Genomic DNA, 27,967 nt, shown 5'->3' with positions numbered 1-27,967 from the left:
TGCTGGGATGCTGGCTTCCCAGGAAGCTATGCCACAATGTCGAGTCCCATATTAACTAATTTTAATTTAAATCCCTTCATGAGGCTAGTAGTTAAAACCCTGGGCAGCACAATTCTAAGCCAATTAAATTTATTTGAGGATAGCCCAGTCTTTCCACCTTCTTTTACTTACCCTGTTCTTTCCTCCTGAGTACCTTACTGTCCCTTGTCACATAGTTGAAACATAGCTATCTTTACAAGTCTATTTCAAATACCTGATGCTCTGGGAAGCTTTCTGTTTTTAATTATATTCCCCAGAACTTCTCTAGTGCTTTGCTTCCATTTTGTTAATTCCCTAAAATTTCAAAATAATGTTTTGAAAAAATATGGAATAAATAAGCATTTCTTAGGGGCTGGCATTGTGCTGTAGAGGACCGTTGCCTGGAGCACAGCATTTCATATGGGCACCTGTTTGGAGTCCCTGCTGCTCCACTTCCAATCCAGCTCCCTGCCAGTGTTCCTGGGAAAGCAGCAGAGGTTGGCTCAAGTCCTTGGGTCCTTGTACCCACAGTGGAGACTGGCAGGAAACTCCTGGCTCATGGCTTCAACCTGGCCCAGCCACAGCTATTGCTGCCATTTGGGGAGTAAACCAGCAGATAGAAGACCTCTCTCTCTTTCTATCTCTCTCTCTGTAACTCTGCCTTTCAAATAAATCTTTTTAAAAATAAGCATTTCTTTAAAAAAATGGACAAGAGTACACATACTTGATCTATACATTTCCACAGTAATGCATCAAAGTGAGTGATCTCACACTCACTCCAAAAACACTGAGGAATTTCCATTGCCAGATAAATAGAATGAATTCCTCAAGAAGCATTAAGCCTGTCCCTGATGTATTTTCTCAAGCTTAATTTCAAACACTTCTGATCCTATAGCCTCAGTGAAGCATATCTTATCTCTTCACCATCTCTGAATATAGCCCATGAAGTTAATCTTTTAACTATCAAATACCATTTTTACTATGGATGAACAGAGACACCTTGGAGTAATTTTTTTTTTTTAAAGCAGTAATGAAGGAGAGAGGCCTTTAAAACAACTCCTTTAAAGAAAGTCTGAAGAAACAGAGATGCTCATCATGGAGGAGAAAAGATTTAATGAAGAGCTGTTGTGGGAAAATAAATTATACTTGCTGCCCAGGGTTTGAGCATTAAAGGGAACTGCTTCAGGCCAAAACAGGGAAGAAATATCCTACCAGTCAAATCTATCAGAAAGAAAGTTAGAAGAAAAAAAAAAAAATCACTTTTTAAACACACTGTGCTAAAGGCATACTATTTGTTCTACATGCATCATTCTGTCTTGACAGTTCTGAGACCTAAATGTTATAATCCCATTTTACACATAAGAAAACTAGAGTTTAGGGACTTTCCGTTGCTTGGCAGAAACAGCATTCTAACCTAATTCTCCCTGACCTCAGAGTCAATGTTGTACAGCACACATAAGCTCTGGTGAACTGTCCATTACTAAAATTATAAAAGGAAAGTCTGGAGGATGGTGCTGTGGCATAGTGGGTAAAGCTGCCACCTGCAGTGCTGGCATCCCAGAGAAAACATGGGGCCAGTACTGTGGCATAGAAGGCTAAGTTTACCCCTGCGGCACTGACATCTCAAGTGGATGCCAGCTGGAGTCCCGACTGCCCCTCTTCCAATCCAGCTCTCTGTTGATGGCCTGGGAAAGCAGTGGAAGATGGCCCAAGTGTTTGGCCCCTACATTTGTGTAGGAGATCAAGAAGAAACTCCTGGTTCCTAGCTTTGGATTGGCCCAGCTCCTGCAGTTGCCACCATTTGGGGAGTGAACCATCGGACTGAAGACTTCTATCTCTGTCTCTCTGCATCTGTCTCTTTGTAACTCTCTTTCAAATAAGATAAATAAATCTTTAAAAAATATAAAGTCTGTATGCACACTTGGAAGGACAGAATGAGGATTTAAACAATTGATGAGAAGTTGAGAAAAATTGAGATTTTAGCCTTCCCAATCACCTAGGAATTCAAATATATAAAACACATAAAATTTGTTCCTTTTATATGAATAAAAAATGAATAAATTTTTTGAATAGTTTTAGTAGATAAATGAGTTCAACGGGACATTTAAGACAGAAGCAGCAGAACTAGCAAGACAGAGTCTCTCTGAGTTAAGATTATAAATCTAGCTTATTCTACCTTATATTAAAATTCTTTACTTTTCATACAGTTCAAAGGCAGAAAAGGAACATCAATACACATTTCTATAGATACGGACACCAGTCCTGAGAGATATGTTCATTGTGATAAAGTCTACTTCCTTGCCTCCAACTAATGTCTCATCTCCTCATAAGGCTCAAAGCACTGCACTGACACTCCTGAAGATGAACAAAGACCTTTTTGTTTTTAGAGTATTAAATATCCCAGCCCTTATCTTGCCCAATCTCTGAGCAATACCCAACACAACAGAATCAGTGTGCCTTTCAAATCCCTATTTTTCTTTCATTTCTGTGGCTCTATTTTCTTCTATTTCCCTTTTTCTTTTTCAGTAGCTTTTTCCTAAATTTCTTCTGCTTTGTGTCATACTCAAATGCCTGCTTTGTGCTCTTTGACTTCTACCCACTATCCTAGTCTCATCTCTTCCATGGCTTTATTTCCCATCTGTACACTGATGACCCCAAATCCCTACCTTTTTAACTTTAGGTTTATGTTCAATCATACTAAGTAACAAACAGTGCTAATTATCTCTAATGCAAATGCTTCAGAAGCACTTCAAATTAAACATGTCCAATTCTGAACCCATGATTTCCCCTCTCTCCCAAACTCTATTGTATATGCACAGTTCTGGATAATATATGCCAATCACACTGCCACCCAAGACAGAAACAGTGGAAATCTATTTTACTACTCCTTTCCCGTCCTACAACATTTCCAGTCATCACCAAGACATGTCAACATCACTGCCCACATACTGTTGTCATCAAGTGACTCAACAGAAATGGTAGTGCTTCATAGAGAGCACTTTCTAATTCTATGAAGATTTGGTTTTTAGTGTTGTTACACCTAATGAAAAATACATATTTTATTACTATTTCTTTTAATTCTTAATTCTTATTCATAGGCCAAACTCAGAAATTTATGAGTTTTTGAAATTACATATATCAGTGGATATTTTATTTATTTTAGTAAAAACATGTATATGAAATTGTATACACAAAATGCTGTTTTAGGGCTGATAAAGTTTTTAAAATGTATTGCTCAAATCTGTTCACTCACTTGTATCACAACTAGCACTATTCCAAATTCAAGCCACTAGCATCATGGATTATCTAAAAATATGATAATCATGACAACAGCAATCTCCTAAACAGTCCCTTTACTTTCAGTTTTGGTTGACTCATGTTTTCTACTACAGATTAAAGAAATCGAAAATGAAAATCTGATCATGTAACTTCTCTATTTAAAACCTAGAAAAAGTCCTAACTACTTGAGGCAGCTTATAGAATTCTGCATGAGTCCACCCTCTGGAGAGTTTTCAATATCTCTTCACATCACTCAGTGATGCTTTCTTTACTTCAAGATCTTGATCTCCTGAGGAAGTATGCTTCTTATTGCTTTATTGCTCTTGTCTCCCTGTAAATCTTTGTCTAACTCCTACTTATTTTTCATATTTCAGCATAGATAACATTTCCCTGAGAATATATCTTTGGCCCTCCGTATCTGACTACAATATTCTATACAGCAATTATGATGCTAAAGTGTAATTCCCTGATAAGTTTATCTGTGTCCCTCACTAGATCATGGAGCCATAGTACCCAATTTACTGTTTTATCTCTTGTGCACAATGTAGTTCCTGGTACTCTGCAGGTCAGAAAGTATCATTTTAATAAGTAAATAAATGAAGAAAGTCTGAAAAGTTTGTACATGTCCCTCACTAGATTGTGATGTCACAGTGGTAGGGCCACTGCCTATCCAATTAACTATTGCCTCTCTTGTGCATAATGTGGTTTCTAGTACTTTGTAGGTCAGAAAGTATCTATTAACAAACAAAAAAAATGAAGGAATGAATAGGAAGTATATGAACATATTTCATACTGGAACCCACCTAGATTCACACTTACCACTGGTTTTAGCATCAGATGAAACTGAGTTTAAGTCCTAGTTCTACCTCTTAAAAGTAGACTGATGTTAGCCGGCGCCGTGGCTCAATAGGCTAATCCTCCACCTAGCGGCGCCGGCACACCGGGTTCTAGTCCCGGTTGGGGCGCCGGATTCTGTCCCGGTTGCCCCTCTTCCAGGCCAGCTCTCTGCTATGGCCAGGGAGTGCAGTGGAGGATGGCCCAGGTGCTTGGGCCCTGCACCCCATGGGAGACCAGGAAAAGCACCTGGCTCCTGGCTCCTGCCAGGATCAGCGCGGTGCGCCGGCTGCAGCGGCGGCCATTGGAGGGTGAACCAACGGCAAAAGGAAGACCTTTCTCTCTGTCTCTCTCTCTCACTGTCCACTCTGCCTGTCAAAAAAAAAAAAAAAAAAAAAAAAAAAAAAAAAGTAGACTGATGTTAAATTAGTGAATTAGATTGGTCACACCTTTGTTTTATTTTGTCATCGTTGCTGTTGTTTTTAGAATAATTTATAAAATGAGGATAATGATACCCATCTTGGCCTACATTTCAATATTGAGTAATTGGGAGGAATGTGTGAGTACCCAAATTGGAATGAACTTGAAGAAAGGGAATTATTCCTAATAAATTCTATGGATCTTTTAATCAAGAGAGACAGAGAGCAGGATACCTGATGCATAAGATAAACATTTGGCTTTTGGTGTTTTTTTTTTCTAATTAATCCCCAGGTCCCGGGTTGCTGTTGCTAATGACTGTCCACAGCTAAGTAGTAAACAACCTGGTGAAACAGACACGTGGAGGATAAAGGGTGGTGTGATCAGATTAACTCTATCCCTGGTAGTTTGCAACATACACCCACCTGTCCTCTGTGGTAATATATCAGAACCTGTACCTAGCTCAGACCTCAACAAAATCAGCAAGTCTCAAATGGTGAGAGAATATATGGTAATGTAAGAAATCACCTCTTCAGTCATAGAATGCCAAATCTAGAAGGAATTCCAATTATAATCCTAGCCAAACTTCCTTTTAGAATAATGGATAAATGTGAGCCTTGAAAGAGGAAATAAAAGTGCTCAGGATCATGCAGCAAGTTAGTTGCAGATTAGCAAAGAGTAAGACATTGTTCACTATGTATTCTCATCACTCCCACCACCTCTATTACTCACAAAGCTATTATTTTTTCCTTTTATTAAAGGTATAATTTACAAATAGCAAAATATTAAAAGTTATATCTCACACACAGTTTAAATTTACCCTTTTAGGGGCCAGCGCTGTGGCATAGCAGGTACAGCTGCCTCCTATAGTGCTGGCATCCCACATGGACACTGGTTCGAGTCCTGGCTGCCCCTCTTCCAATCCAGCTCTCTGCTATGGCCTGGGAAAGCAGTAGAAGATGGCCCAAGTCCTTGGGCCCCTGCACCCACATGGGAGACCCAAAGAAGCTCCTTGCTCCTGGCTTCCAATCGGCCCAGCTCTGGTTGTTGCGGCCAATTGGGGAGTGAACCAGCACTCGAAAGACCTCTCTCTGTCTGCCTCTTCTCTCTCTGTGTAACTCTTTCAAATATATAAATCTTTAAAAAAAAATTTACCCTTTTAAGTTTAAAGTTCTCTGAATTTGGTCACAGACTATTTGTAATAATGATCATTCTCATAACATAAAACATCCACCTTCCAGAGAAATTCTTTTTGCTCATTTATAGTAAGCTTCTCATTCCCTGAACATCCCTTAGTAACTGTTGGCTTGTTTCCTTCTTTATATTTTTTTCCTTCTTCAAAAATTAGAATTATACTTTATGTAGCATTTTGAGTCTGGTATCTATCACTTAGAATAATGCTTTAAAACTCATTCATGCTATGGTGCCTACCAGTAGTTCCCACCTAATGGTATTATATTGTGTGGATGCACCACAGTTTATTAATTTATTTACCAGCTGAGGGACATTTGGATTGTTTTCAGTTTGGGATTACTACCAGTAAAGCTACTTTAAACATCCATGTATTGTTTCTGTGTGAACATATATATTGATTTCACTTCAGTATGTATCTCAGAGTGCCATTCCTGGGTCACAGAGTTAAACATATATTTAACTTTAAAGAAACTGCCAAATTGCTCTTGTTTCACATTCCCACATACAACATGAGACTTTCAGGTGTTTACACAGTCTATGGTACTTGCTATTGTTATTTTGTTTTTGATGTTTTATGTTTGGCATTAGATATGTTATGATATCTCATTATGATTTTATTTTCACTTTTCCAATGGCAATTGGTACACAAGCAGTTCTTCCATATCCTTGTCATCCACATATCCTCTTTAATAAAATATTTTCCCTCTTTTTAAAAATTAGGTTGTTTTTCTCTCATGACAAGAGCCTAGGGTGATTACTGATGCCATAAACAAGAGTGTCGATTTGTTAAGTCAACAACAGGAGTCACTGTGCACTTACTCCTCATGTAGGATCTCTGTCCTTAGTGTGCTGTACATTGCGATTTAATGCTATAACTAGTACTCAAACAGTATTTTTCACTTTGTGTTTCTATGTGGGTGCAAACTGTTGAAAGCTTTACTTAATATATGCTAAACTTCTGTATATAAAGAGAATTGAAAATGAATCTTGATGTGAATGGAAGGGGGGAGGGAGAGGGAAAGGGGAGGGTTGCGGGTGGGAGGGAAGTTATGGGGGGGGGAGCCATTGTAATCCATAAGCTGTACTTTGGAAGTTTATATTCATTAAATAAAAGTTAAAAAAAATTAGGTTGTTTTTCTATTACTTAGGTTTGAAAATTATTTACATTTCTGGCTGTAAGTCCTCCAATACATACGATTTTTTCTTAACAGGATCTTTTTGTGAGGATTGTGTTTTTGATGTTATAGCTAAGAAACCTACATCTAAACGAAGAATACAAAGATTTTTCCTTACAATTTCTTCCAGAAAATTTAGAATTTAAGATTTTACATGTAGATTTGTGGTACCTACTGAGTTAATATTTATGTATAGTAAAAAGTATTAATTGAAATGTATTATTTTTTCCTTTCACATATGGATTCCACTTGTTTCACATCATGTGGTGAAAAGAATATCTTTCAGATGGGTAGACCAATGGGACAGAACAGAAATACCAGAAATCAATGAATGTATCTAAAATCAACTTATCTTTGACAAAGGAGCTAAAATCAATCTCCGGTGCAAGGACAGTCTCTTCAACAAACGGTGCTGGGAAAATTGGATCTCCACACGCAGAAGTATGAAGCAAGACCCCTACCTTACACCTTACACAAAAATTCGTTCAAAATGGATCAAAGACCTAAATCTATGACTTGATACCATCAAATTATTAGAGAATATTGGGGAAACCCTGCAAGACATTGGCATAGGCAAAGGCTTCTTGGAAACAATCTCAGAAGCCCAGACAATCAAAGCCGAAATTGACAAATGGGATTGTATGAAATTGAGAAGCTACTACACTGCAAAAGAAACGCTCAGTGATGTGAAGAGGCAGCCAGCAGAATGGGAAAAATGATTTGCAAACTACGCAATGGATAAAGGATTGACATTCAGAATCTATAAAGAGCTCAAAAAATTCAACAGCAAAACAAACAACTCAGCTGAGAAATGAGCAAGGGAACAAACAGGCATTTTTCAAGAGAGGAAATCCAAATTGTCAACAGATACATGAAAAATGTTCAGGATCACTAGCCATCAGGGCAATGCAAATCAAATCACAATGAGGTTTCACTTCACCCCTATTAGAATGGCTTTCATACAGAAATCAACAAACAACAAATGATGGCAAGGATGTGGGGACAAGGTACACCAATCCACTGCTGATGAGAATGTAAACTGATACAGCCAGTGTGGAAGAGAATATGGAGATACCTCAGATATCTAAATATAGACCTACCATATGATCCAGCCATCCTACGCCTGGAAATTTACTCAAGGGAAATGAAATCAGTATATGAAAGAGTGATCTGTACCCCCATGTTTATTGAAGCTCAATTCACAATAGCTAAGATATGGAATCAACCCATATATATGTCAACTGAAGACTGGATAAAGAAATATGGTATAGGTACACCCTGGAATACTATACAGCAGTAAAAAAATGAAATCCTCTCATTTGCAACAAAATGGATGCAACTAGAAAATATAATACTTAAGGGCTGGCGCTGTGGTGCAGCATGTTAATCCTCCACCTGTGGTGCCAGCATCCCATATGGGCGCTGGTTCTAGTCCCGGCTGCTCCTCTTCCAATCCAGCTCTCTGCTGTGGCCTGGGAAAGCAGTAAAAGATGGCCCAAGTCTTTGGGCCCCTGCACCCACATGGGAGACAGGGAGAAGGTATCTGGCTCCTGGCTTCGGATTGGTGCAACTCCGGCCATTGCAGCCATTTGGGGAGTGAACCAACGGAAAGAAGGCCTTTCTGTCTCTCCCTTTCACTGTATGTAACTCTGCATCTCAAGGAAATAAAAACTTAAAAAGAAAACATTATACTTCGTGAAATAAGCCAGTCCCCAAAAGATAAGTACCGTATGTTCTCCCTGATTCACGGTTATTAATAGAATACCTAAAAAGGTAATCTATAGAAGTGATATTGACTCTTTGAGATGCAATGACTTTGAACAGCCTTTGTCTCCACTGTTAACAGTGTTTTTGTTTTTCATACTATTTGTTAGCCTCTTTACTTAGTGTAAGGTTAATCTTACGTGTATAAAGTTAATTGAAAATAGGTCTTAATATAAAATAAGAATAGGACTAGGAGAGAAAGGAGGAAGAAGGGTAGGAGGGAGGGTAAGGTGGGAAGAATCACTATGTTCCTAAATTTGTATATATGAAATGCATGAAGTTTAAATATCTTAAATAAAAGATTTCTAGGTAAAAATAAGAAAATAAAACAAAATGAAAAAGAGTACCTTTCTCCATTGGACTGTCATGTATATTCAGAAAAATTAACTGACATCAAGTGTGAGTACATCTCTGAACATTATTTTGTTCCACCAAATGCCTCCCTTTTTCGGTAAAGTACTGTTTTGATTTCTGAGCTTTACCACATGGTACACAGTAAGAGAAACTGAAGGTCTCATACATTGTGGGTGGGGAATATAAAATAGGAAAACAGTTTGCCAGTTTCTTATACAGTTAAATATATATACTTAACTTTATGACTCAGTAATCTCACTTTTAAATATACACTCAAGTTGTGGCTTTAATGTTAACAAACCAGCAGTAAAATCTGCTAGTGTGACTCCTCAGACATTCTTCTGTTTTTTTTTTTTTTTCAAAATCATTCTCATTATTCTAGTACATTGCCTTTTTATTTAAATATTAATATCATCATGCAAGTTTCCAAACAAAATTCTGCTATAATTGTGATTATAATTATGTTGAATCCATAGATCACTTGGGGAAGAACTGATATTTTCTAAATCATGAACACAACAGATCTTATTTAATCACTTTCTATTTCTTTCAGCAAAACTGTACAAGTTTAAGCATATATAAGTTTTATATGTTTTTGGAAATGGCACAACTATATCAAATTTCCTGTTGTTCCATGTAATATGTACATAGAAATGTAGCTGATTTCCATATGTTAGTCTTGTATCATGCAGTCTTTTTGAATCATTTATTAATTTTATTATCATTGTTATATAGATTCTCTGAGAAGTTCTACATAATAAGTCCTGTCTTCTGTGAATACAGAGTTTTATTTCTTCTATTTCAGAATTTCTTTTTCTTGCTTTATTAGCCTGTTAAGTATCTCCAGTGAAATATAAAAAAGGAGTAGTAAAAGAGGCTATCTATGTCTCATTCCTGATGTTAGGGAGACATCTTTCATCTTTCAACACTAAGTGTGACGTCAGCTGTGGATGTTTACGAGATGTCCCTTATAAAATTTAGAAATTTCCCTTTGATTCCTAGTTTCCTGATAAATATGTGCAAATACAATACTATTAAATAGTTAGCATTATACATATATTTATATACATATATAGTGACTACTAAAGCTTGCAAAACTGTTTTTGTCTATTAAGATTGCTATATAGTGTTTCTGGCCATATGGAAATTTGTATTTATTGATTTTCAAATGTTGAATGTGCCTTGCATTGCAGAAGTAAATGCATCTTAGATGATTTCCTAAACCTTTCCCTGAGTTTTTAATTTTTTATATTTCTGAGGAATGTTGATATCTAATTTTCTTGTCTGTTTTTATTTTCAAAATATATTTTGCTTCCCATACATATTTTGTAATAATTCTAAGGTAAATGTTAGCTTCATACACAGAAATAAAAATGAGGGGAAAAAAGAAAAGTATGAAAGAATTGACATGTAATGTCAATGCTTATCAATTCTATTCTTTATTAAAGTTCCATTGATATTTCTCCTTTTTTTACTATCAATCTAATTGACCTTTTCTCCTATTTTATTTGCTCTATGTGTTTTCAGATTACTTTGCCTTTCTTTCTAGTTTAAGATGGAGGATAAAATCATTGACTTTCCTCTCTTAATACAAGTATTTAAAACTGTAAATTTACCTCTAGGCACTACTATATGTAACTCCTACAAATTTTTATAAGGTATATTTTTATTCAATTTAAGATATTTTAGTGTCCCAAGACATTCTTCCTGATTCATTAGTTGTTGAAAAATTTTTAACTTAATTTACAAATATTTGGAGATCCAAGGCATATATGATTATTTAATTTCTAGTTTGATTTCATTATAGCATGAAAATATCCTTTCATTAATTTCAATTCTATTTACTTTCTTAAAGTTTGCATAGTGGCTCAATAAAATCTATCTTGATTAAAGTTCTATATGTACCTAAAAAGGCGGATTAGAGTGTTTTATTTGTTAATTAAGTCAGTTTGGTAACTACCTGTACAGCACTTCCCTTATGTCCATAGTTTCATTTTCTGCAATTTTGGTTACCTGTGGTCAACCGGTCTAAAGATATGGCATGGAAATTTCCAGAAACAAACAATTCCTAAGTTTTATATCATACACCATTCTGAGTAGCGCAATGTAATTTCACTGTGCTGCTCCATCCCACCTGGGATGTCAATCATCTCTTCATGCAGAGTATCCATGCTTGATACACTATGCACCTATAAGCCACGGAGCAGTCATCTCCATTATTAGCGTGGCTGTCATGATTTCACAATAATTGTAACTCTGTTTCACAGTTTCAATAACTCTAATTTAATTTGCTAATGGTAGTTCAAGAGTAGAAATGCCAAAGAGAAAGCCATAAAGTGCTTCTTTTAAGTGAAAAGGTGAATGTTCTTCAATTAATAAAGTTTGTATGCTGAAGTTGTTATATAAATATGTGAAAAATACAGTTATCATAGCTCTACTTTATTAGTATAATATTGATATAGTATTAATATATAAATTAGTATAATATTAATATAGCATTAATATATAAATTATCCAATTTATATATTAAGCTTTATCATAGGTATGTATGTATATTAAAAATATAGTGTATCTAGAGTTTGGTATTTTCTGCAGTTTCTGAAATCCACTGTAAAACTTGGAATGCATACTTCAAAGATAAGGGAGGACTACTGTTCAGATTTCCAGTATCTTATTAATTTTTTTCTATTCTACTTACTTGCTCCATAAATAAATAAAAGGCTGGTATTGAAGTCTTTTTTTTTAATTTACGTTATACAAGTATTACATATTCCACTTTTTAAATTTTTATTTGATAGAAAAATTTTTGAAGTCTATCATTGTCAATTTGAGTATTCCTTTTTTTCTAATCTGTCAGCTTTTGCTTCAGAGACTTGAGGATGTAATGTTACTTGTATATAAATAGAGGATCATCATGTCTTCTAAGTTATTCAAGCCCTTTATGATTATGCAATGTCTTTGTCTCAAGTAAAATTCCTTATTCTGAATACCATCTGTTCTGATATTAGTATAACCAATTCAAGTTTCTTCTGATTAGTGTTTTTAAACTTGATTTGAGAGACACACACAATGCAAAAACAGAGGTGATAAACACACAGAGACATAGTGCTCCCATCCAGTGCTTCAAGACCCAAATGCCTATGACAGCCATGATGGGCCAAAACCAGGACCTAGAAACTCAACCCAGGTGTCCTACAAGAGTGTGGCAGGAACTTAACTACTGCAACCATCAACACTGCCTCCCAGGGTCTACAATGGCCTGAGGCTGGAATTGGGAACTAGGGGCAGGTGTAGAACCCAGGCACTCCTCTGTGAATGCAGACATTCTAACAGGTAGCTTAAACTCTGAGCCTAATGCTTATCCCTGATTAGTGTTTGATAATATATCTTTTTTTACTTTCATTTACTTTTATTTATGTTTTCATAAGGCAAATTTCTTGTATACAGATAATCTGACAGTCTGTATCTTATTATTAATGCATTTAAATTGCATATATTTAATGTAATTATTAATATGGTATCAGCAAAATATACAATGTTGCTAAATGCCTTCTTTTGTTTCCTATCCTTTTTACCTAATTTTGAATTAACTGTTTTTATGGATCTATTTTATATCCTTTATTGATGGAATAGGTAAACCATCTTTAATTAGCAATTTTCCTACGACTTACAGTTTGATGATTTTTACTTCTTAAACCAATTCTGTACCAATTACCTAATTTGATCCCACACAAACTTGGTGATTTAGATATCATTATACGCTTATCTAGCACAGATAAACTGTAACTGACATAGAAATATTTATACTATTAATGCTATTGTCTTCATCATTTAGGGAAAGTCACTTCTTCCACAGGATTAATAAATGGGTTTTTTCAATGCTGCTTCCCACACCTCCACTCTACCCTAAGTACCAAGCTGAGGAATAACCAAGTCCTTCTTCTGCATTAGAGTCTCTGCCCCAGCCATAGCTCCAGCTGTTAGAAAAACAAAAGCCACTGGACCCTTAAGTGCCTCCCTTGTTTATACTTCGTCCTCTGGTCTGGCTTGGGCTTTAGCTGTCATTCCCGTAGATCTCTGAAATCACCTCTGCCACAAGATGCAGTTATCATTCACAAATTTAATGAGTACTGGACACTCCCTGTATTTACCTAACACTCTCTACTGGCCAGTCACAGTTGTAGGCAAAAGATATTTAAAAACAAATAAGGCATGGCCAATGTTTGAGGAGCCCATAGCTTAATGAAGGTGGCAGATACATAAACAATAATTTGTGATTCAACATAATGCAAGCTATAATAGAGATGTGTGTTGAATGAGCCCAGAGGAAAAGTGATTAATTATGCCATAGATTAGGTCAGGGATGTGGTCAGGATATAATATTTGAAGAATGAGTTGGTGCCGGTGGATATTCCTAGCATAACAGAGTGATAAAATAGTTAAGATCTGAAGGTATGACTGGTAAGATGAGAGGGGAAGTTAATGGTTAGAGAAAAGTGGAAGTGATAATGTAAAGACACACACTGTGCTAAGCTCTTTAGAATATAATCTAATTTATACTCATATACTCTATGAGGCTGACACTGTTGTTATACTCTTATTAATCTTGGGAGAGCTCAAGTTGAGATAGTCTGAACAACTTGCCAATTGCACTATTAGTAACTTAAAGATATTAAATTATTTACCAACTATGGTATAAATACCACCCAATATACTTTAATTGATATAAACAACCAGGTAAACACTAGCTCTGGTAAAGACAAAAATGGAATGAAGGCCATATGACTCCAGAACACATACTCCAAGAATTATTCTATACTACTCCTGAGATGAAGCTGGAGATATAATGAATGAAATACAAAAGGCCTTATGACTATGTAGTAAGGAGTCATGGAAATTACTAGAGGAGGGAAGTGACATTGAATATAATCTTAGGTATGTTTTAGAAGGATAAAAATGAGAACAATGTGGAACACAGCCTGGAATGGGGAGAGGCACAAGTCAAGAAGACCTTAGGTTACTGTTGCAGTAGTCAGGACAATGTCCCAGGTTATGATATTTACAGAGGAAGTGAAGAGAATTTGATAAATGATAAACATATTTGAGAAGACAGTTGATAGGACATTCTGAGAAAACAGACCCTGTTGTTAGAAAGACATAAAGGGGGCTGGCACCGTGGCTGACTTGGTTAATCTTCTGCCTGTGGCACTGACATCCCATATGGGCGCCGGGTTCTAGTCCCGGTTGCTCTTCTTCCAGTCCAGCTCTCTGCTGTGGCCTGGAAGAGCAGTGGAGGATGGCCCAAGTGCTTGGGCCCCTGCACCCGCATGGGAGACCAGGGAGAAGCACCTGGCTCCTGGCTTCAGATCGGCACAGCGCCAGCTATAGAGGCCATTTCAAGAGTGAACCAATGGAAGGAAGACCTTTCTCTCTGTCTCTCTCTATAACTCTACCTGTCAAATAAATAAATAAATAAAAGACATAAAGAACATGGGCATTTGTACATGATAATTGGATGGACTGCAAAGTCTTTATGTAAAATTCTAAAAGAGAAGTTAAGAACAAAGGGAGGGGCTGGCACTGTAGTGCAGCAGATTAAAGCCTTGGCCTGAAGCGCTGTCATCCCACATGGGTGCTGGTTCTAGTCCCGGCCGCTCCTCTTCCAATCCATCTCCCTGCCATGACTTGGGATAGTAGTGGAGGACGGCCCAAGTCCTTGGGCCCCTGCACCCACGTGTGAGAGCTCCTGGCTCTGGGATCATTGTAGCTCCGGCTGCTGTAGCCATCTGGGGAATGAACCAGCGGATGGAAGACCTCTCTATCTGTCTCTACCTCTCTCCTCTCTCTCTAACTCCCTGTTTCAAAGAAAATGTCTGGCTATTAGTTTAAGTACCTACTGACATTTTACTCCTTTTTTTTTTTTTTTTTTTTTTTTTTTGACAGGCAGAGTGGACAGTGAGAGAGAAAGACAGGGAGAAAGGTCATCCTTTACCGTTGCTTCACCCTCCAATGGCTGCTGCGGCGGATGCACCGCGCTGATCTGAAGCCAGGAGCCAGGTGCTGGTCTCCCATGTGGATGCAGGGCCCAAGCACTTGGGCCATCCTCACTGCACTCCTGGGCCACAGCAGAGAGCTGGCCTGGAAGAGGAGCAACTGGGACAGAATCTGGCACCCTGACCGGGACTAGAACCTGGTGTGCTGGCGCCACAGGCAGTGGATTAGCCTATTGAGCTGCAGCACTGGCTAACATTTTACTCCTTGAACCCAAACATTTTCTATTCCCTCCTCCCTCTGCTGCCTCGCCCCGCTTCCCTTCCATTATTATCTTTTCTTGACATTTCATTAATTACAACATTTTTTTAAGGACATTTAGCTTGTAGGTTAAGATACCACATAACCCATGGGATGCCTAGATTCAACTCCTGGCTCCAGCTTCTGCTTACAGCTTCCTGTCAATGTAGACCCTCAGAAAGAGTGGTGATGTCTCAAATAACTGTGTTCCTGCTACCACACTGGAGACCTAGATCGCATTCTTGGCTCATGGCTCCAAGCCATGGCAGGCATCTGGGGAGTAAGCCAGCAGCAGATATAAGCTTGCTAACTCTCTCCCCACCAAGAAAAAAAAAATTTAATTAAAAACCTATTTTAAGATTCAATTAGTTTGTTTAATGTTCATTTATAATACCAATAATAAAAAAGAATTTAAATGTTCATTCTTAGAAATCAATGTTCTTCTTTGCCCCAATGCCTTTACAGATGTCATGCTTCCTACCCGAAATTTCTCTACACTTTGCTTCCATAGTGAACATAATCACTTTTTAAGGGGAAGAAACAGTTCCAAGACCCCTTCTCCCCAGGCAATATTAACCATGCACTGCTAGTCTCCTACAGGAATTTGTTTACAACCCCATTAGCATTTCTCATATTTAAATTGTAATTATTTGCTTACATGTTTGCCTTTTCAACAAAGGTGAGGTCAGGGATGAATGTTTTGTATTTGCTTGTCCCCAGTACTTAGTAGAATACCTAGCAAATAGTAGAAGCACAACAAATGTTCAATGAATAAGTAATTAATAAATGAATCTGTGGCATGAAGATTGACCAAGTTACATGCTAAAAGTAGAAAGGTGATTAGAGTGACAAAGAATACAGCCACTCCTTAGCATGTAGACACCATGGGAAGGGCAGCCTTGCCTGAAGCCAAATGCATCCCTTCCAGGGTAGTTCTGAAGCTTTTGGAAAAAGAGGGGCAAATGATTTTCTTATGAAACTTCTGTGAGAAAAATAGACCACAGATATGAGGTTAAAGAGGAATTAGGGTCCTTTAATAATTTCCAATTTGGACATATGAGTTGAACTTCTCATACATTATTCTCTAGTCATTTATTTGACTCATTCTCAGTCCCATATTCCACTACATGATCTGAAGTTTTCTGTAAGCAAACAGTTATAAGGGCTTCTCCAGGTAGGGTTGCCAGATACAGCAAACAAAAACGCAGGGGAAAAAAAAGCCTAGTATTTCCATTTTAAAAATGATGTTTTAAACATGTCCTGTGAAGTATCTGGGATATGCTTATAATTAAGAACTATTCATTATTTATCTGAAACTCAAATTTAATTGGATACCATGCATTTTATCCTGCATCCTTAACTCTAACTTTCTGCCACAAAGTCAAAGGCACTGTGTTCCCTGCGTGTTTGATACATCACACTGAGCTAATATATAATGAATTAGATGGACCAGAACTTCATTTAGAGGGCAATGAAGAAAAACAGGACATACACAGATAAATCTGTGGACAGACCGGTGATTGCAGTGTTCCTTGCTTGGCCTAGGCTTTTTGCCAGTAGCAATTGCCCAGTGTGTGCCAATGCAGCATAACGTAATACTTAAGAGGAGGAATAAAGCAGTCACATGTTCTTGGATCTGCCTACCTACTCTAGCTCATTTATGACTTGTAATGCTGGGCAAATAACTTCTCCAAACTTGAATTTCTTTATACAAAATGGGGATAATGGTAGCTTCCCAATAGCTTTGTTGATATGTTGTATTTAGTTTGGTACCAGGCCAGAATAAGCAGCCTATTATTAGTCCTAACACTGCTTGAATGGTTAAGTGTCACTCCCTCCTTAGAGACAAGGCAGTACAGGACTAAACAGAATACAATAGAAGTAGAATAACAAGTGTGTCATTTATTTTTCCTTTAATGTGTTCAAGACACTGTGCTGACTACATTTTTTTTTTCATCCAATCCTACTAATAAACTCAAGAGGTATCTTTATGTCCTATTTTACAGACTTTGGATCCAAGGTACAGAGAAACTCAGAAAAAAATTAAGGTCACAGAGTCACACAGCTTGTTAGTGGCAAATCTCAAACTCAAACTCAGTTCTGATCCAAAAGCTTGTACTTTTAACCACTATACTAACATATCCACTAAAATCTCTCCATGTGACTGCCAATCCAAACTGCAATTCTTTCTTGCTCCGAACAAACAAAAAACCTAATAGTTTTCCACCAAGCATGGAAAAGTTCTGAGGCCTTTAGGCACTCCTGATTCCTTTCATTCCCACACCTTCCGACCAAGCTGGAATAGTGTTCTGGAAGAAAGGCCTCACCATCTTCCTTTTCTCAGCTTGGATAAAACACTCTTCAATAATCTCAGTTTCTCCTCTATGTAAAGTCAAACTCTTTTGTTTAGATCAGTAGAGGATATGCTGCAGCTTCTTGGCTGCTACAAATATGGCACACAGTAAACAATTTTTATAGTTTGTCAGGCATTTTATCTGTAATATACTTTATTTTTTAAAGATTAAAGACAGAGTTTATAGAGAGAGAGGGAGGTAGATGGAGACAGAGATAGAGAAAGAGAGAGAGAAAGAGAGATCCTCCATTCGCAGGTTTACTCCTCAAATAGTTGCAATGGGCAGAACTGGGCCATGTCAAAGCCAGGAGCCAGGAGCTTCTTCCAGGTCTCCCCCTGGAGTGCAGGGGCCCAAGGACTTGGGTCATCCTCTGCTGCTTTCCCAGGGCATTAACATAGAGCTGGATCAGAAATGGAGAAGCCATGACTCAAACCAGCACCCATATGGAATGCTGGTGTCGCAGGTGACTGCTTTACCCGCCTTGCCCATCCAGCCCCTCCTATGTCTTTAAAACAGTGTAGATAAATTGGCAGAAAATTATTATTTCCAAGTTTTACAGATGAAGACATTGAGACTCAGAGTAGTAGCAGCATTTGCCAGCACCACACAAATCGTAACTTACAGAAATGTTATATGACTCAAGGTGTCTCTTTGGAAATGTATTCATTTACTTAGTTAATGTGTATTGGGTATCTTCTATGTACAATAGACATGGGAGCTCTCCATGAACTAAATAGATGAGGACCCTTTCCTCCTTGATTTTAATATCTCTTTGGAAAGAAGTATTAAATCATCAATCAAAAAATACTTAAGAGTAGATATTCAGCTTAGCAGTTAAGATGTTTGCATTTCATACTGTAATATCTAGGTTCAATTCCTGGCTCCAGCTCCTGACTCCAGTTTCCCACTAATTTAGACACTAGGAGGTATTAGATAATGGCTCAAGTAATTGAGTTCTGGCTATTCACATGGGAAACCTGGATTGAGCTCCTGGCTCTCAGGTTTAGTCTAGCCCAGTCATGGCTGTTGCAGGCATTTGGGGAGTGAACCAGTAGATGGGAGTACATTTTGTCTCTTTCTTTCCCTCTCAAACAATTAAAATATTTAAGTGCTCAGAAGAAAGAATAGAGATGGCATAAAAGATTATAACAGTGGGACCTTTGCTAGAATAGAGGATCATAGATGTTTTCATCAAAAAAGGGGTATTTTAGCTAAAACATGAAACTAGGAGGAATCAAGAAACCAGAAGGGGTAAGAACACAGGAAGCAGAGAAAAAGAAGGCCAAGGGCCTTCAGGGTATTTGATCAGGGCCATACAATGAATTAATTGTACTGACAGGATGTGAAGCCAGACATTCTGGGACAGTTCTATTTCCTTGACATCAAACCACTAAAGGTAGCTTATTTAGGGTTTGTCTACATGCACTATCCAGTTGGTATCTCCTAAAAGCCAACATATTTCTATCTTAAGTTTAAAATACATTGCCTTCACTTGACTGTACAGTGTTATTATAATGAATTAGAAAATTATGCTCCCTTCTAGAATGTCATCAGACATTAACTTTGCCCATGCAGACAGAGCTACACATCAGAATCCAGTCCATGGCTAAGAGAGGGCATGTAGATGATATTTACCAACTAGCCCATTGGGCAAGCACAGTGCTGAGTCACATAGTGGCCCTAATGACAGAAATAAAATAGTTTTCTAAAGTGGAAGACCACCTCTAAATCACAATGTTTTGTATAGGAAAGATAGGGCCAGGATCTTCTTGAGAAGAAATACTGGAGAGGCCTCGGGAGGAAACTCCATTCTGGGTACAAGCAGAACTGCCTGCTTTCAAGAAACGGTTTGATACTTGTCTTAGTTCAGCTCTAAGACATTAGGCTACAAGTTTCCTTCTCAGGCCTCAGTTATTTTCCTAGTTTTAAAATGGCCCTCTGATGCAAATTGTAAATTTTAGTCAATTACAAATTTACTATGTTTACAACCATGTCGTCATGCAAGTGAGCCGAGTTTACAGCAATCTTCAGGATAATTAATGCCATCTACACTTGAGTCAAATCTGACCCTCTTGAGTGTTTGCATCAAAAAGTAGTATTTTACACCTGAGGTACATGGCAGCATCTGAAACCTAACATTCCATTTCATCAAGTACAAATGATATAGTCCAGTTAAAAAAAAAGGCATGAAAAAATATTTAAGATGGTAAGGCAGACTTTATTTAAGGGAGACTATGTGTTAAGTATTGGGACTACTTCAATGGGGTCTTACACTGTGGGACAGAGGCCAGATTCAACTCTCAAATGATTTTCTTTCTTTCCTTTCCTTCCACCCTTTTCTGTACTTTTTCTTTTAAATTTGCTATATGCCACAGGTAATATGTGATATGTATTCAATTCTGAAAAATATGTTATCCTCTAGAAGCCTACAATGTAAGGGTGGAGACATTTAAAATAAGCACCCATCAGGCTCATCAGAAAATCTTCATCTCTTCCTGGAAGAATAAGAACAAATTTCCTAGAAAGTAAAGTTGAGATCAGTACCAAGTAGTATAGTAGGCTCCTTAAAGATTCAAAAAGTAATAAAATGTGCTTCCTTTAAGAGACCAAGACACTGGGAATCAGCCTACATATCCATCAACAGATAAGTAAAGAAAATATGTTCTATACAACACGATATAGTATTATTCAGCCTTAAGAAGGAGAAACAATCATTTGTGACAACTTGGATGATCCCAGAGGACAGAAAGACAAGTAATACATGATCTCACTTACATGTGCAATTTAAAAATATCAAATTCATAGAAGCCTCTGTAGAGTAGTTGGTGGTTTCTGGGAACTGCTGGTGGTGGTGGAAACTGGGAAGATGATGGTTAAATGATATAACATTTCAGTTAGACAAGAGGTATAAATTCAAGAGATTACTTGTGCAAGATGGCACTAAGGTTAATAAAAATGTATTGTATACTTTAAAACGATTAAGAAGATTTTACATATTCTCACTACAAATAAATTATGTGAAATAATTTGAGTATTAATTAGCTTTAGTCATTTACAATATATATTTCAAAACATGTCGTACAACATAATGATATATGTTTTTGTCATTAGATAAGCAAATAAATAGACTCGTGTGCTGAAGGAGAAGAGAGCTGTTAAACTACTTAGTTCTCAAACATTTGGGTCAAGGGTCCTATAGGGCAGAAGATGAAGGAAAAATTATCTGGAATAGAGCAGAATGGTTATCATTAAGGTTTTGCAGAGAAGGGGTATTTGTACATGAGCCTGACAGTAAGTAAGAATGCTCCCAGGGGAGAAGGTGGAGAAGCTATCACAAGAACATAAAGCATGAGAAGGCAAGGGTGTTTGAAAGGACATGCCCATGTGGAGATAAGAGACTCAGAGCATGAGGAAAGAAGCCAAAGGCGCAGAGATGGGAGTAGGCACAACTTGCCAACCTGATTTGTTGCCTGCTCCTTGGCACTGAATGGTAATTTTGCCAGATACACAACCCATTATCAATGCTAGCAACGGAGCTACCTCCACAACTCTTATCCCAATGCCTTTTTTAAATATGAAAACACAATGGAAAGCCAAGAGCATTTTTCTTTGCTATGTGAAAAACTTGCTTTAAAAGACAACACAGGGATCATTAGTAGAGATCCAAGAGCAAGGTGTGCTGACATCTTGTGCAACAACGTAAATTCCACAGCAGATGATGTCACCTATATATGCTTATAAATGGAGCAAAGCTCCAGGTACAGCTGAAGCTTTTATCTGCATCAATACCCAGTGCTACAAGAATGGCGGTCTCAGTACTTCGGCTGACAATTGTCCTGGCACTCTCTGCCTTAATCCTGACCTGTTATGCAGGTAAGTGCTTCCGATCACAGTACATGAGTTGTACAGTAGTTAGCAGAGATGGGAAGAAGTTGACACTGATCCAGAACATGGAAGGAGGAGGGGCATTGGGGTACCACAGAAAAAACACTGGGATTAAGATTTTCATTAGAATTTGTTTCAGTTCTTTATCCTCTGTGAATACAGAAAGCTTGTAATATATATATATATTTTTCATATGATATAGTGACACTATCATGTTACTAGTTCCTTGAGAGCTGTGGGCCATTTACTTTTTGATGACTATAACTAATAATGTTCAATTGTGAAGAATATATACTCTAGAATAAGACTCCTATGCCTTACTGCATCACTAACTAGAAACGTGACTTCAGACATGCTATTTAATTTCTTTGTGCCTCACATGTAAACAAACACATTAATAATTAACTTTCTTAGAAAGTTATGAAAATTAAATATAAGAGGCAAGTTGGAATAGTAGCTGGTTGATAGTAAGTACCCAGAAATAGTAACTGTTATTGTTAATCAGTATAATCTCATAGATTCTCATGGTAATCCTATTAGTAAACATACATAGTATTATCACTTACCTTTTTACAGGTTAATTAACTGAGGTTACATAGCAAAAGTGACATGAACATAGACCGAGGTAGAAGTGTTCCTAAATTCTTTTTAGTATAGCTAAAGCATTTATTCTTTCATATTTGTTCAAGCATCTAGAAGGCTACAAGGTAGCAGGTAACTTTTGTTTGTTTTTGTCTGCAGAAGACTGTGTGCTCTTAATTCTATTTTAAATGATGGGTCAGAAAACACAAGTAGCACAAAAATTTAATAATAGAGTCCTTTGAACCTAACTTGGTAGAACTCATATCCTTGGGCTACTCACTGTCTGCTGACATAACATAAAGGCTAGCACTCCATCAGAATCATTCTAGAGAGATGATCACAATTATTGTGTTTACTTTATTCCTAAAGTAACACCACAGTGAAGTGAAAGGTGAGATTTTTTTTCTGAAGACCAATCCCTGTTCTCTCATGAACTCTGAAAATGTGGCTAATCAATAAGCTACTTGGAATATCAGTTTCTTCATTTGCATTTATCAACTTTACCAGGTCAAATGAACATGCTTTTATAATCACTTTATAAACTACAAAAACTGCACAAACATCCACCATATTCTGTTCAGAATTTTACAATCTCATTGACTAAGAAACTCAAACTGCAGAAGTAAAGGGTATTCCATATTACATTTGAAAACCCAATTTTTTAAAATGTTAGCTTTATTAATTATTTTATTTTGAAATGCAGAGTGACAGGGAGATAAAGAGAGAATCTTTTACCCTCTGATTTACTTCCCAAATGCCCACAATAGTGGGATGGGGCTATGCCAAAAGCCAAGAGCCTAGAACTCAGCCCAGGTTTCCCACATGGGAAGGCAGGGATCCAAGTATCTGGGCCATTATCTGCTGCCTCACTGGATGCACATTAGCAGGAAGCTCCTATCAGAAGTGGAGATGGCACCCAACCTCAGGAATTCCTTGGGGCATCCTAAGCAGCGTCCTAAGCACTGTACCGAATGCCCAACTTTTTTTTTTTTTTTCATAATCTCCTACAGTACTCAAGGAAAAAGTGAATTATAAAGCAGTATTAATAACAGCAATAATACATAAACATTCATTGTGAGTATACTTTAGGCCTGGTAATATGATAAGTGGTATTTACATGAGAAAGATAGCTAAACACTGCTAGGAGAAAAGGTAGATGGAAACAGAGAAGACAAGAAATTATCTACCATATAAGGAATTAATAGTTTAGCACTTGGTAAACGTCTTGAGAGGACAGTTGCTCTGAGGTAGTATTATATAACGTGAACAACACGCTCTGTGGAGTTAAAACAAATCCATGTATAACTCCTAGCTCAGCCCCTTTCTAAATAAGTGATTTTAGATGAGTCATTTTATTTCTCTAAGCATCTCTGATTTCTCCTACAAAACTGTGATACCATATATGAGCTGAATGATTAAGGCACGTAATGAAAGCTCTAGCCCAGTTCTTGCACAGTAGGTATCCCACAAACACAGGTTCTGTTTCCTTCCTGGTATGACAAAAACAAACTAATTCTGGGTACTGTGGTTACTCTACAATGTATTTAAGGGTCTTGTCTATATTTTTTTTAAATCTTAACTCTTAGCATAGACATACACATAACACTAAGCACTAAATTAATCTTTCATCAGTATAGTAATGATTGATGACATAGTAATAATTAATGTATTGGTTCTGGTTATAGATTCCAGAATATGCTCCTATCAAACCCTTGATTGTGGCATAGTGAACAAATGCTTGCAAAACAGAATGCTAATATTTTTACTGATAGTTTCTGTTTTAGGATGTAATACAGATGCAAGGCTTCCGGTATAATTTGATCATCCCACACAAAAGCTAGCTGAATATTCCTCCTCGAAAGTCATGGGGCACATTATCTAAGAGACAAAATTTCTTGTCAGAACTCATGGTGAGGTTGCAAGATAAAATGAGACAGCCAGATAACTTTCAGGGAAATGATGGATAATCTTTTAGTGTAAGTAAATCCTAAGTATTTCAAGGATCGTTCTTTTACTACAAAAGGATTTGTTATTGATTAGAAATTTAAATTTAACTGAGCAGCCTATATTTTTGTTTACCAAATTCAATATCACTATTTGTCAGGCTACATTTTAATTAAAAGATGTGTGCCCTACTTGATCCTATCACCAGGGTCCAGAGTGGAGGCCACATGTAGCTGCTGTCACTGTTTCATCCTTTTCCTTTCCTGAAAATAAAGACCATTAAACAAAGTCAAAACATTTCAGGGGAACTTGCATGTAACCAATCTCACTCTCTGGATTCTGGGCCCTCATTCTTAATTAACTGATTAAGATTTCAGCGTAAGAGGCCTACTGTTTATAAACGCATCTTCTCTAGTTCTTGATGAGGTCTTCAGCAAGTCACTTAAATATTTTCAGTTTCTCAGTCCAGTGAGCTAAAAAGTGCATACCCCAACAGTGGTCAGGGGTAAAATTGCACATTTGCAAAATCATTACTTCTGGGGCTGGGGCTGTGACGTACAGAGTTGGGTCGCTGCCTGCAGTGCTGGCATCCCAAATGGGTGCCAGTTCGAGACCTGGCTGCTCCACTCTCGATCCAGCTCTCTGCTATGGGAAAGCACTAGAAGATGGCCCGAGACCGTGGGCCCCTGCACCCATGTGGGAGACCTGGAAAAAGCTCCTGGCACTTAGCTTAGGATCGGGACAGCTTCAGCTGTTGCAGCCAACTGGGGAGTGAACCGGCGGATGGAAGACCTTTCTGTGTCTGCCTCTCCTTCTCTGTTTAACTCTTCCAAATAAATAAATAAATCTTTAAAAAAATCATTACTTGCAAAATTATTAGGTGACATGTTATAGAATTTCTTTGTTATCATAATTATGTATCATGCACAATATATAGATACTGCTATATATTAAAATGTACTAATTTCAATTTTAAAATGGAAATGCAAATGATATAACTTTTCTGTCAAAGACTCAAAGACTGCTTAAAATTCAATTTTTAATATAAGACACAGCTTTGAAGTATCTTTGTAACTAACTGGGATTTTAGTGTTTTTAATTTGGCACCAGTTTTTATTTACCCATATTCCTGGCTTCTTCTAATATTCTGAACATTATATAAACATTATACACTAAATTAATCTCGTTTTGACCCAGTTGTGATTGGAACCATCATGTCACAAAGTGGTGGCAGATCTGTTTTTATGTTTCCCTAGCACCTCTCAACTCTGGCTGTCAGTTCTGTTCCTTCCTGGCTTTCTCTTAACAGTCTAGCTTAACACCCCCCCCCCCCCCCCCAGAGCAGGAACTAAAATTACCAGCCTGCTACCTCTGGGGTTGGAGAGAAGGCCCGGCACCTGGCCAGGTTCCCAGGAACCTTCTATCACCAGCTCCTCCTGGCCCTTCATTGTCTTCTGTCACGGGCCCAGAAACCACGCGCAAAGGCCTGAGTCCACAAGCCGGGCCAGGCCGAGATAACACAGGTGTATCACGTCCGCCAAATTCCAGCAGAAGCGAGGAGTTCCAAGGCCCCCGAGCTGCCCTGCGGTTGGCTCCTTGACATGACAGCCTGCACTGAGTCGCTGGGGTCCATCTCCATGACCTCCAGTGAGCCTGAACCCCCGGAGGCTCTGAGTACCCCAAGTCTGCGCCTGTCCCCCTAACCCTCTCCCACCGCCACCTGAGGCCCGCCTGCTACTGAGAAAGTTGCTGTTGATGGCTGAGTGGTGGACGTGGATGGCGGGCACCTGCAGGCTCCTGCCGGGCATCATCTTGCACTACATGTGGACCCCTGCCGCAGTCTCCTCACAAATGCCTTAGATGCCTGGGAGCGGCAGATGAAGCTGGTGAGGCCACCGCCATTGCCCGCAGAATTCCTAGGCCTTGCCCGGTCCTGTAACCCGGTGCTCGCGGACTGCAACACCGGAGCTCCTCGTCCGTTTCGCCCTTACACAGGGACGCTGGTCTTGGCGACGGCAGCCCCTACTCGGCCGTGCTTGCATAAGAGGGTAAAGCGGCGAAACCACCGCACCTCAGAACCCAGGGCGGACTCCCGCAAGCGCGGAGCGACGCAGGCGCCCTTTGGCGGCTGGGAGGCCGGCTACGCCCCGCGCGTGCGCACCAGGCACGGCGGCGCCCCGCGCTCTCCAGGCTGTCGGCCCCTTGTGTCCTCACGCACCAGGCCTGAGGCCGCGACTTTGAAGGGCGGTTTGTGGAACTAACGCTGCTGAAGCTTCCGAACGGATGGATGGACCCTGGCAGACGGGGCTGGTGGGGCTCGAACTGGGGGCAGCCACGGGGGATGTGGCAGCGGTAACTGATTTTAAAAGCCAGCTTCTCTCTCCGATTCCATTTCTTTATCCTTAAATTGGGATCATAATTTTGCTTGCTTCATATAGTTGTTGTAAGGGTGAAACAAAACAGTTCACAAAGATTGCCACAGGTGTGTGCTAAACAAATGCTCTTCATGGATATTTCGTCTTTGTTATCATTACCCCAGGGGTATGGGATGACACGGAGAAGCCGCCGTGAAAAACCCGGGCTTTCCGTATCAGTCCTGGCACAGGGTTAGTTAAGCTGGTGCTTTCCTCTGGCAGAAACTTACCTAGCCTCTGTGACCTTTTAATGTTCTCATCCGCAAAATGGAGCCAAATGCCTAAGTACCAATGTCAGTTTCTTGATTTATTTAAATAAATGAAATAAAGCGCATGAAAACTCCAACCAGGCAGGCAGCAAGTGTTCAAGAAAGACAACTAGCAGGCTGCACAGTGAGGGAGGGGGTGTACAAACTACTGTAAGGACTCCCTGCATGAAAATGCAGTTTCCTTTCTTGTTACTCAAAATCACCTCTGAGATGGTTTTGTTTTTCAGATGACAAACCTGACGACAAACCAGATGACTCAGGCAAAAACCCACAACCAGATTTTCCCAAATTCCTAAATATCTTGGGCACAGAAATCATTGAGAATGCGGTCGACTTCATCCTGCGCTCCATGACCAGGGAAACGTAAGCACTGAAACCACCCTCGCTTGGCTCCAGTTTGCTATTGGCAATTTACACCTTAAGTTAAAATGAATGTGAAACAGAATTTGTGGCCTATGCCTCTCTAGTATTTTTCGTGGAAACATGTCACACTACCTTAAGATAGATTTTGCATCTGAATAAATTGCCCTGACCTCTGTTTTGGGGTGAGCACAATAGATGGTTCTCAAATGGCTCCATACTACATATAAACAGTAATCTCAGAATCAAATAGACAGGGGGAAGACCACTGGATCAGGGATAGAGAGCCAAGTCCTGGTCCTGACCACTGAGTTTTGGACATTCTTTCCTTGAGTGCCTGTGTTTGCTCCTCTGATAAGTTCAAGGAGTACAGGACCCGCCCAGTGCCAGCACTGTGATTTTGTGGTTAAGGCAGGGGGTAGTAATGTGGTCAGTAATGACTGCTTGATGAGTCTGTTTATATTTTTTAACTTGAGCAATTCAGAAGGATTATTGGGGACAACACACAGTCTCTCTGAAGAGCTCATCTAGATAACATCAGCAGTAGTGTTTGTTTTGATCATGAGGGATTCCCCTAATGAGGGGTCACCTATCCTAGTCTTCCTGGTGCTCTCATTCTGCTTCCGAACCCCTGCACCCTGTTCGTGACACATCTTAGTTCAGCCTGCACAGCTCCAATCTTACCTTACAACCTCATCCTGTTCTCCCCACATTAACCTCCCAGATTTCAGTTTCTCGGGATCAAATTCACTTTTCTAAATTGACAAATTGTCCCATTTCCACCTTCTAAGCCTGTGTTCTCTACCTCTTGCTTTAGGGAGTCCTAAGCAGAG

At 38.7% G+C, this 27,967-nt stretch overlaps 1 protein-coding gene and 1 long non-coding RNA gene across 11 annotated transcripts in view; one reads left to right on the top strand and one right to left on the bottom strand.

Annotated features, from left to right (window-relative positions):
• On the bottom strand, nt 1-26,213 carry LOC138850180 (uncharacterized). The gene is made up of 2 exons (XR_011389798.1): nt 25,461-26,213; nt 1-24,354 (listed from the first exon to the last, which is right to left on the bottom strand). It is a non-coding gene; the product is annotated as an uncharacterized lncRNA (long non-coding RNA).
• The window catches only part of C6H5orf46 (chromosome 6 C5orf46 homolog), a 51,219-nt gene continuing 44,648 nt past the window's right edge, over nt 21,397-27,967 (top strand). For 6 of the 10 annotated variants that reach the window (XM_070076269.1, XM_051844379.2, XM_008255202.4 and 3 more), the window contains exons 1-2: nt 21,397-21,553; nt 27,002-27,137. In XM_070076269.1, coding sequence (XP_069932370.1) covers nt 21,412-21,553; nt 27,002-27,137 — 278 coding nt within the window. In that variant the 5' untranslated portion in view covers nt 21,397-21,411. Of the gene's footprint in view, nt 21,554-25,968; nt 26,444-27,001; nt 27,138-27,967 lie in introns of those variants that run through there. The other 4 variants (XR_011389794.1, XR_011389796.1, XR_011389797.1 and 1 more) reach the window with 1 other exon arrangement.

This window comes from Oryctolagus cuniculus, chromosome 6 (genome assembly GCF_964237555.1).
Source record: "Oryctolagus cuniculus chromosome 6, mOryCun1.1, whole genome shotgun sequence".
NCBI lineage: Eukaryota > Metazoa > Chordata > Mammalia > Lagomorpha > Leporidae > Oryctolagus > Oryctolagus cuniculus.
Note: the sequence above shows the minus strand (reverse complement) of the source record. Positions and strands in the feature narration are given on the sequence as shown.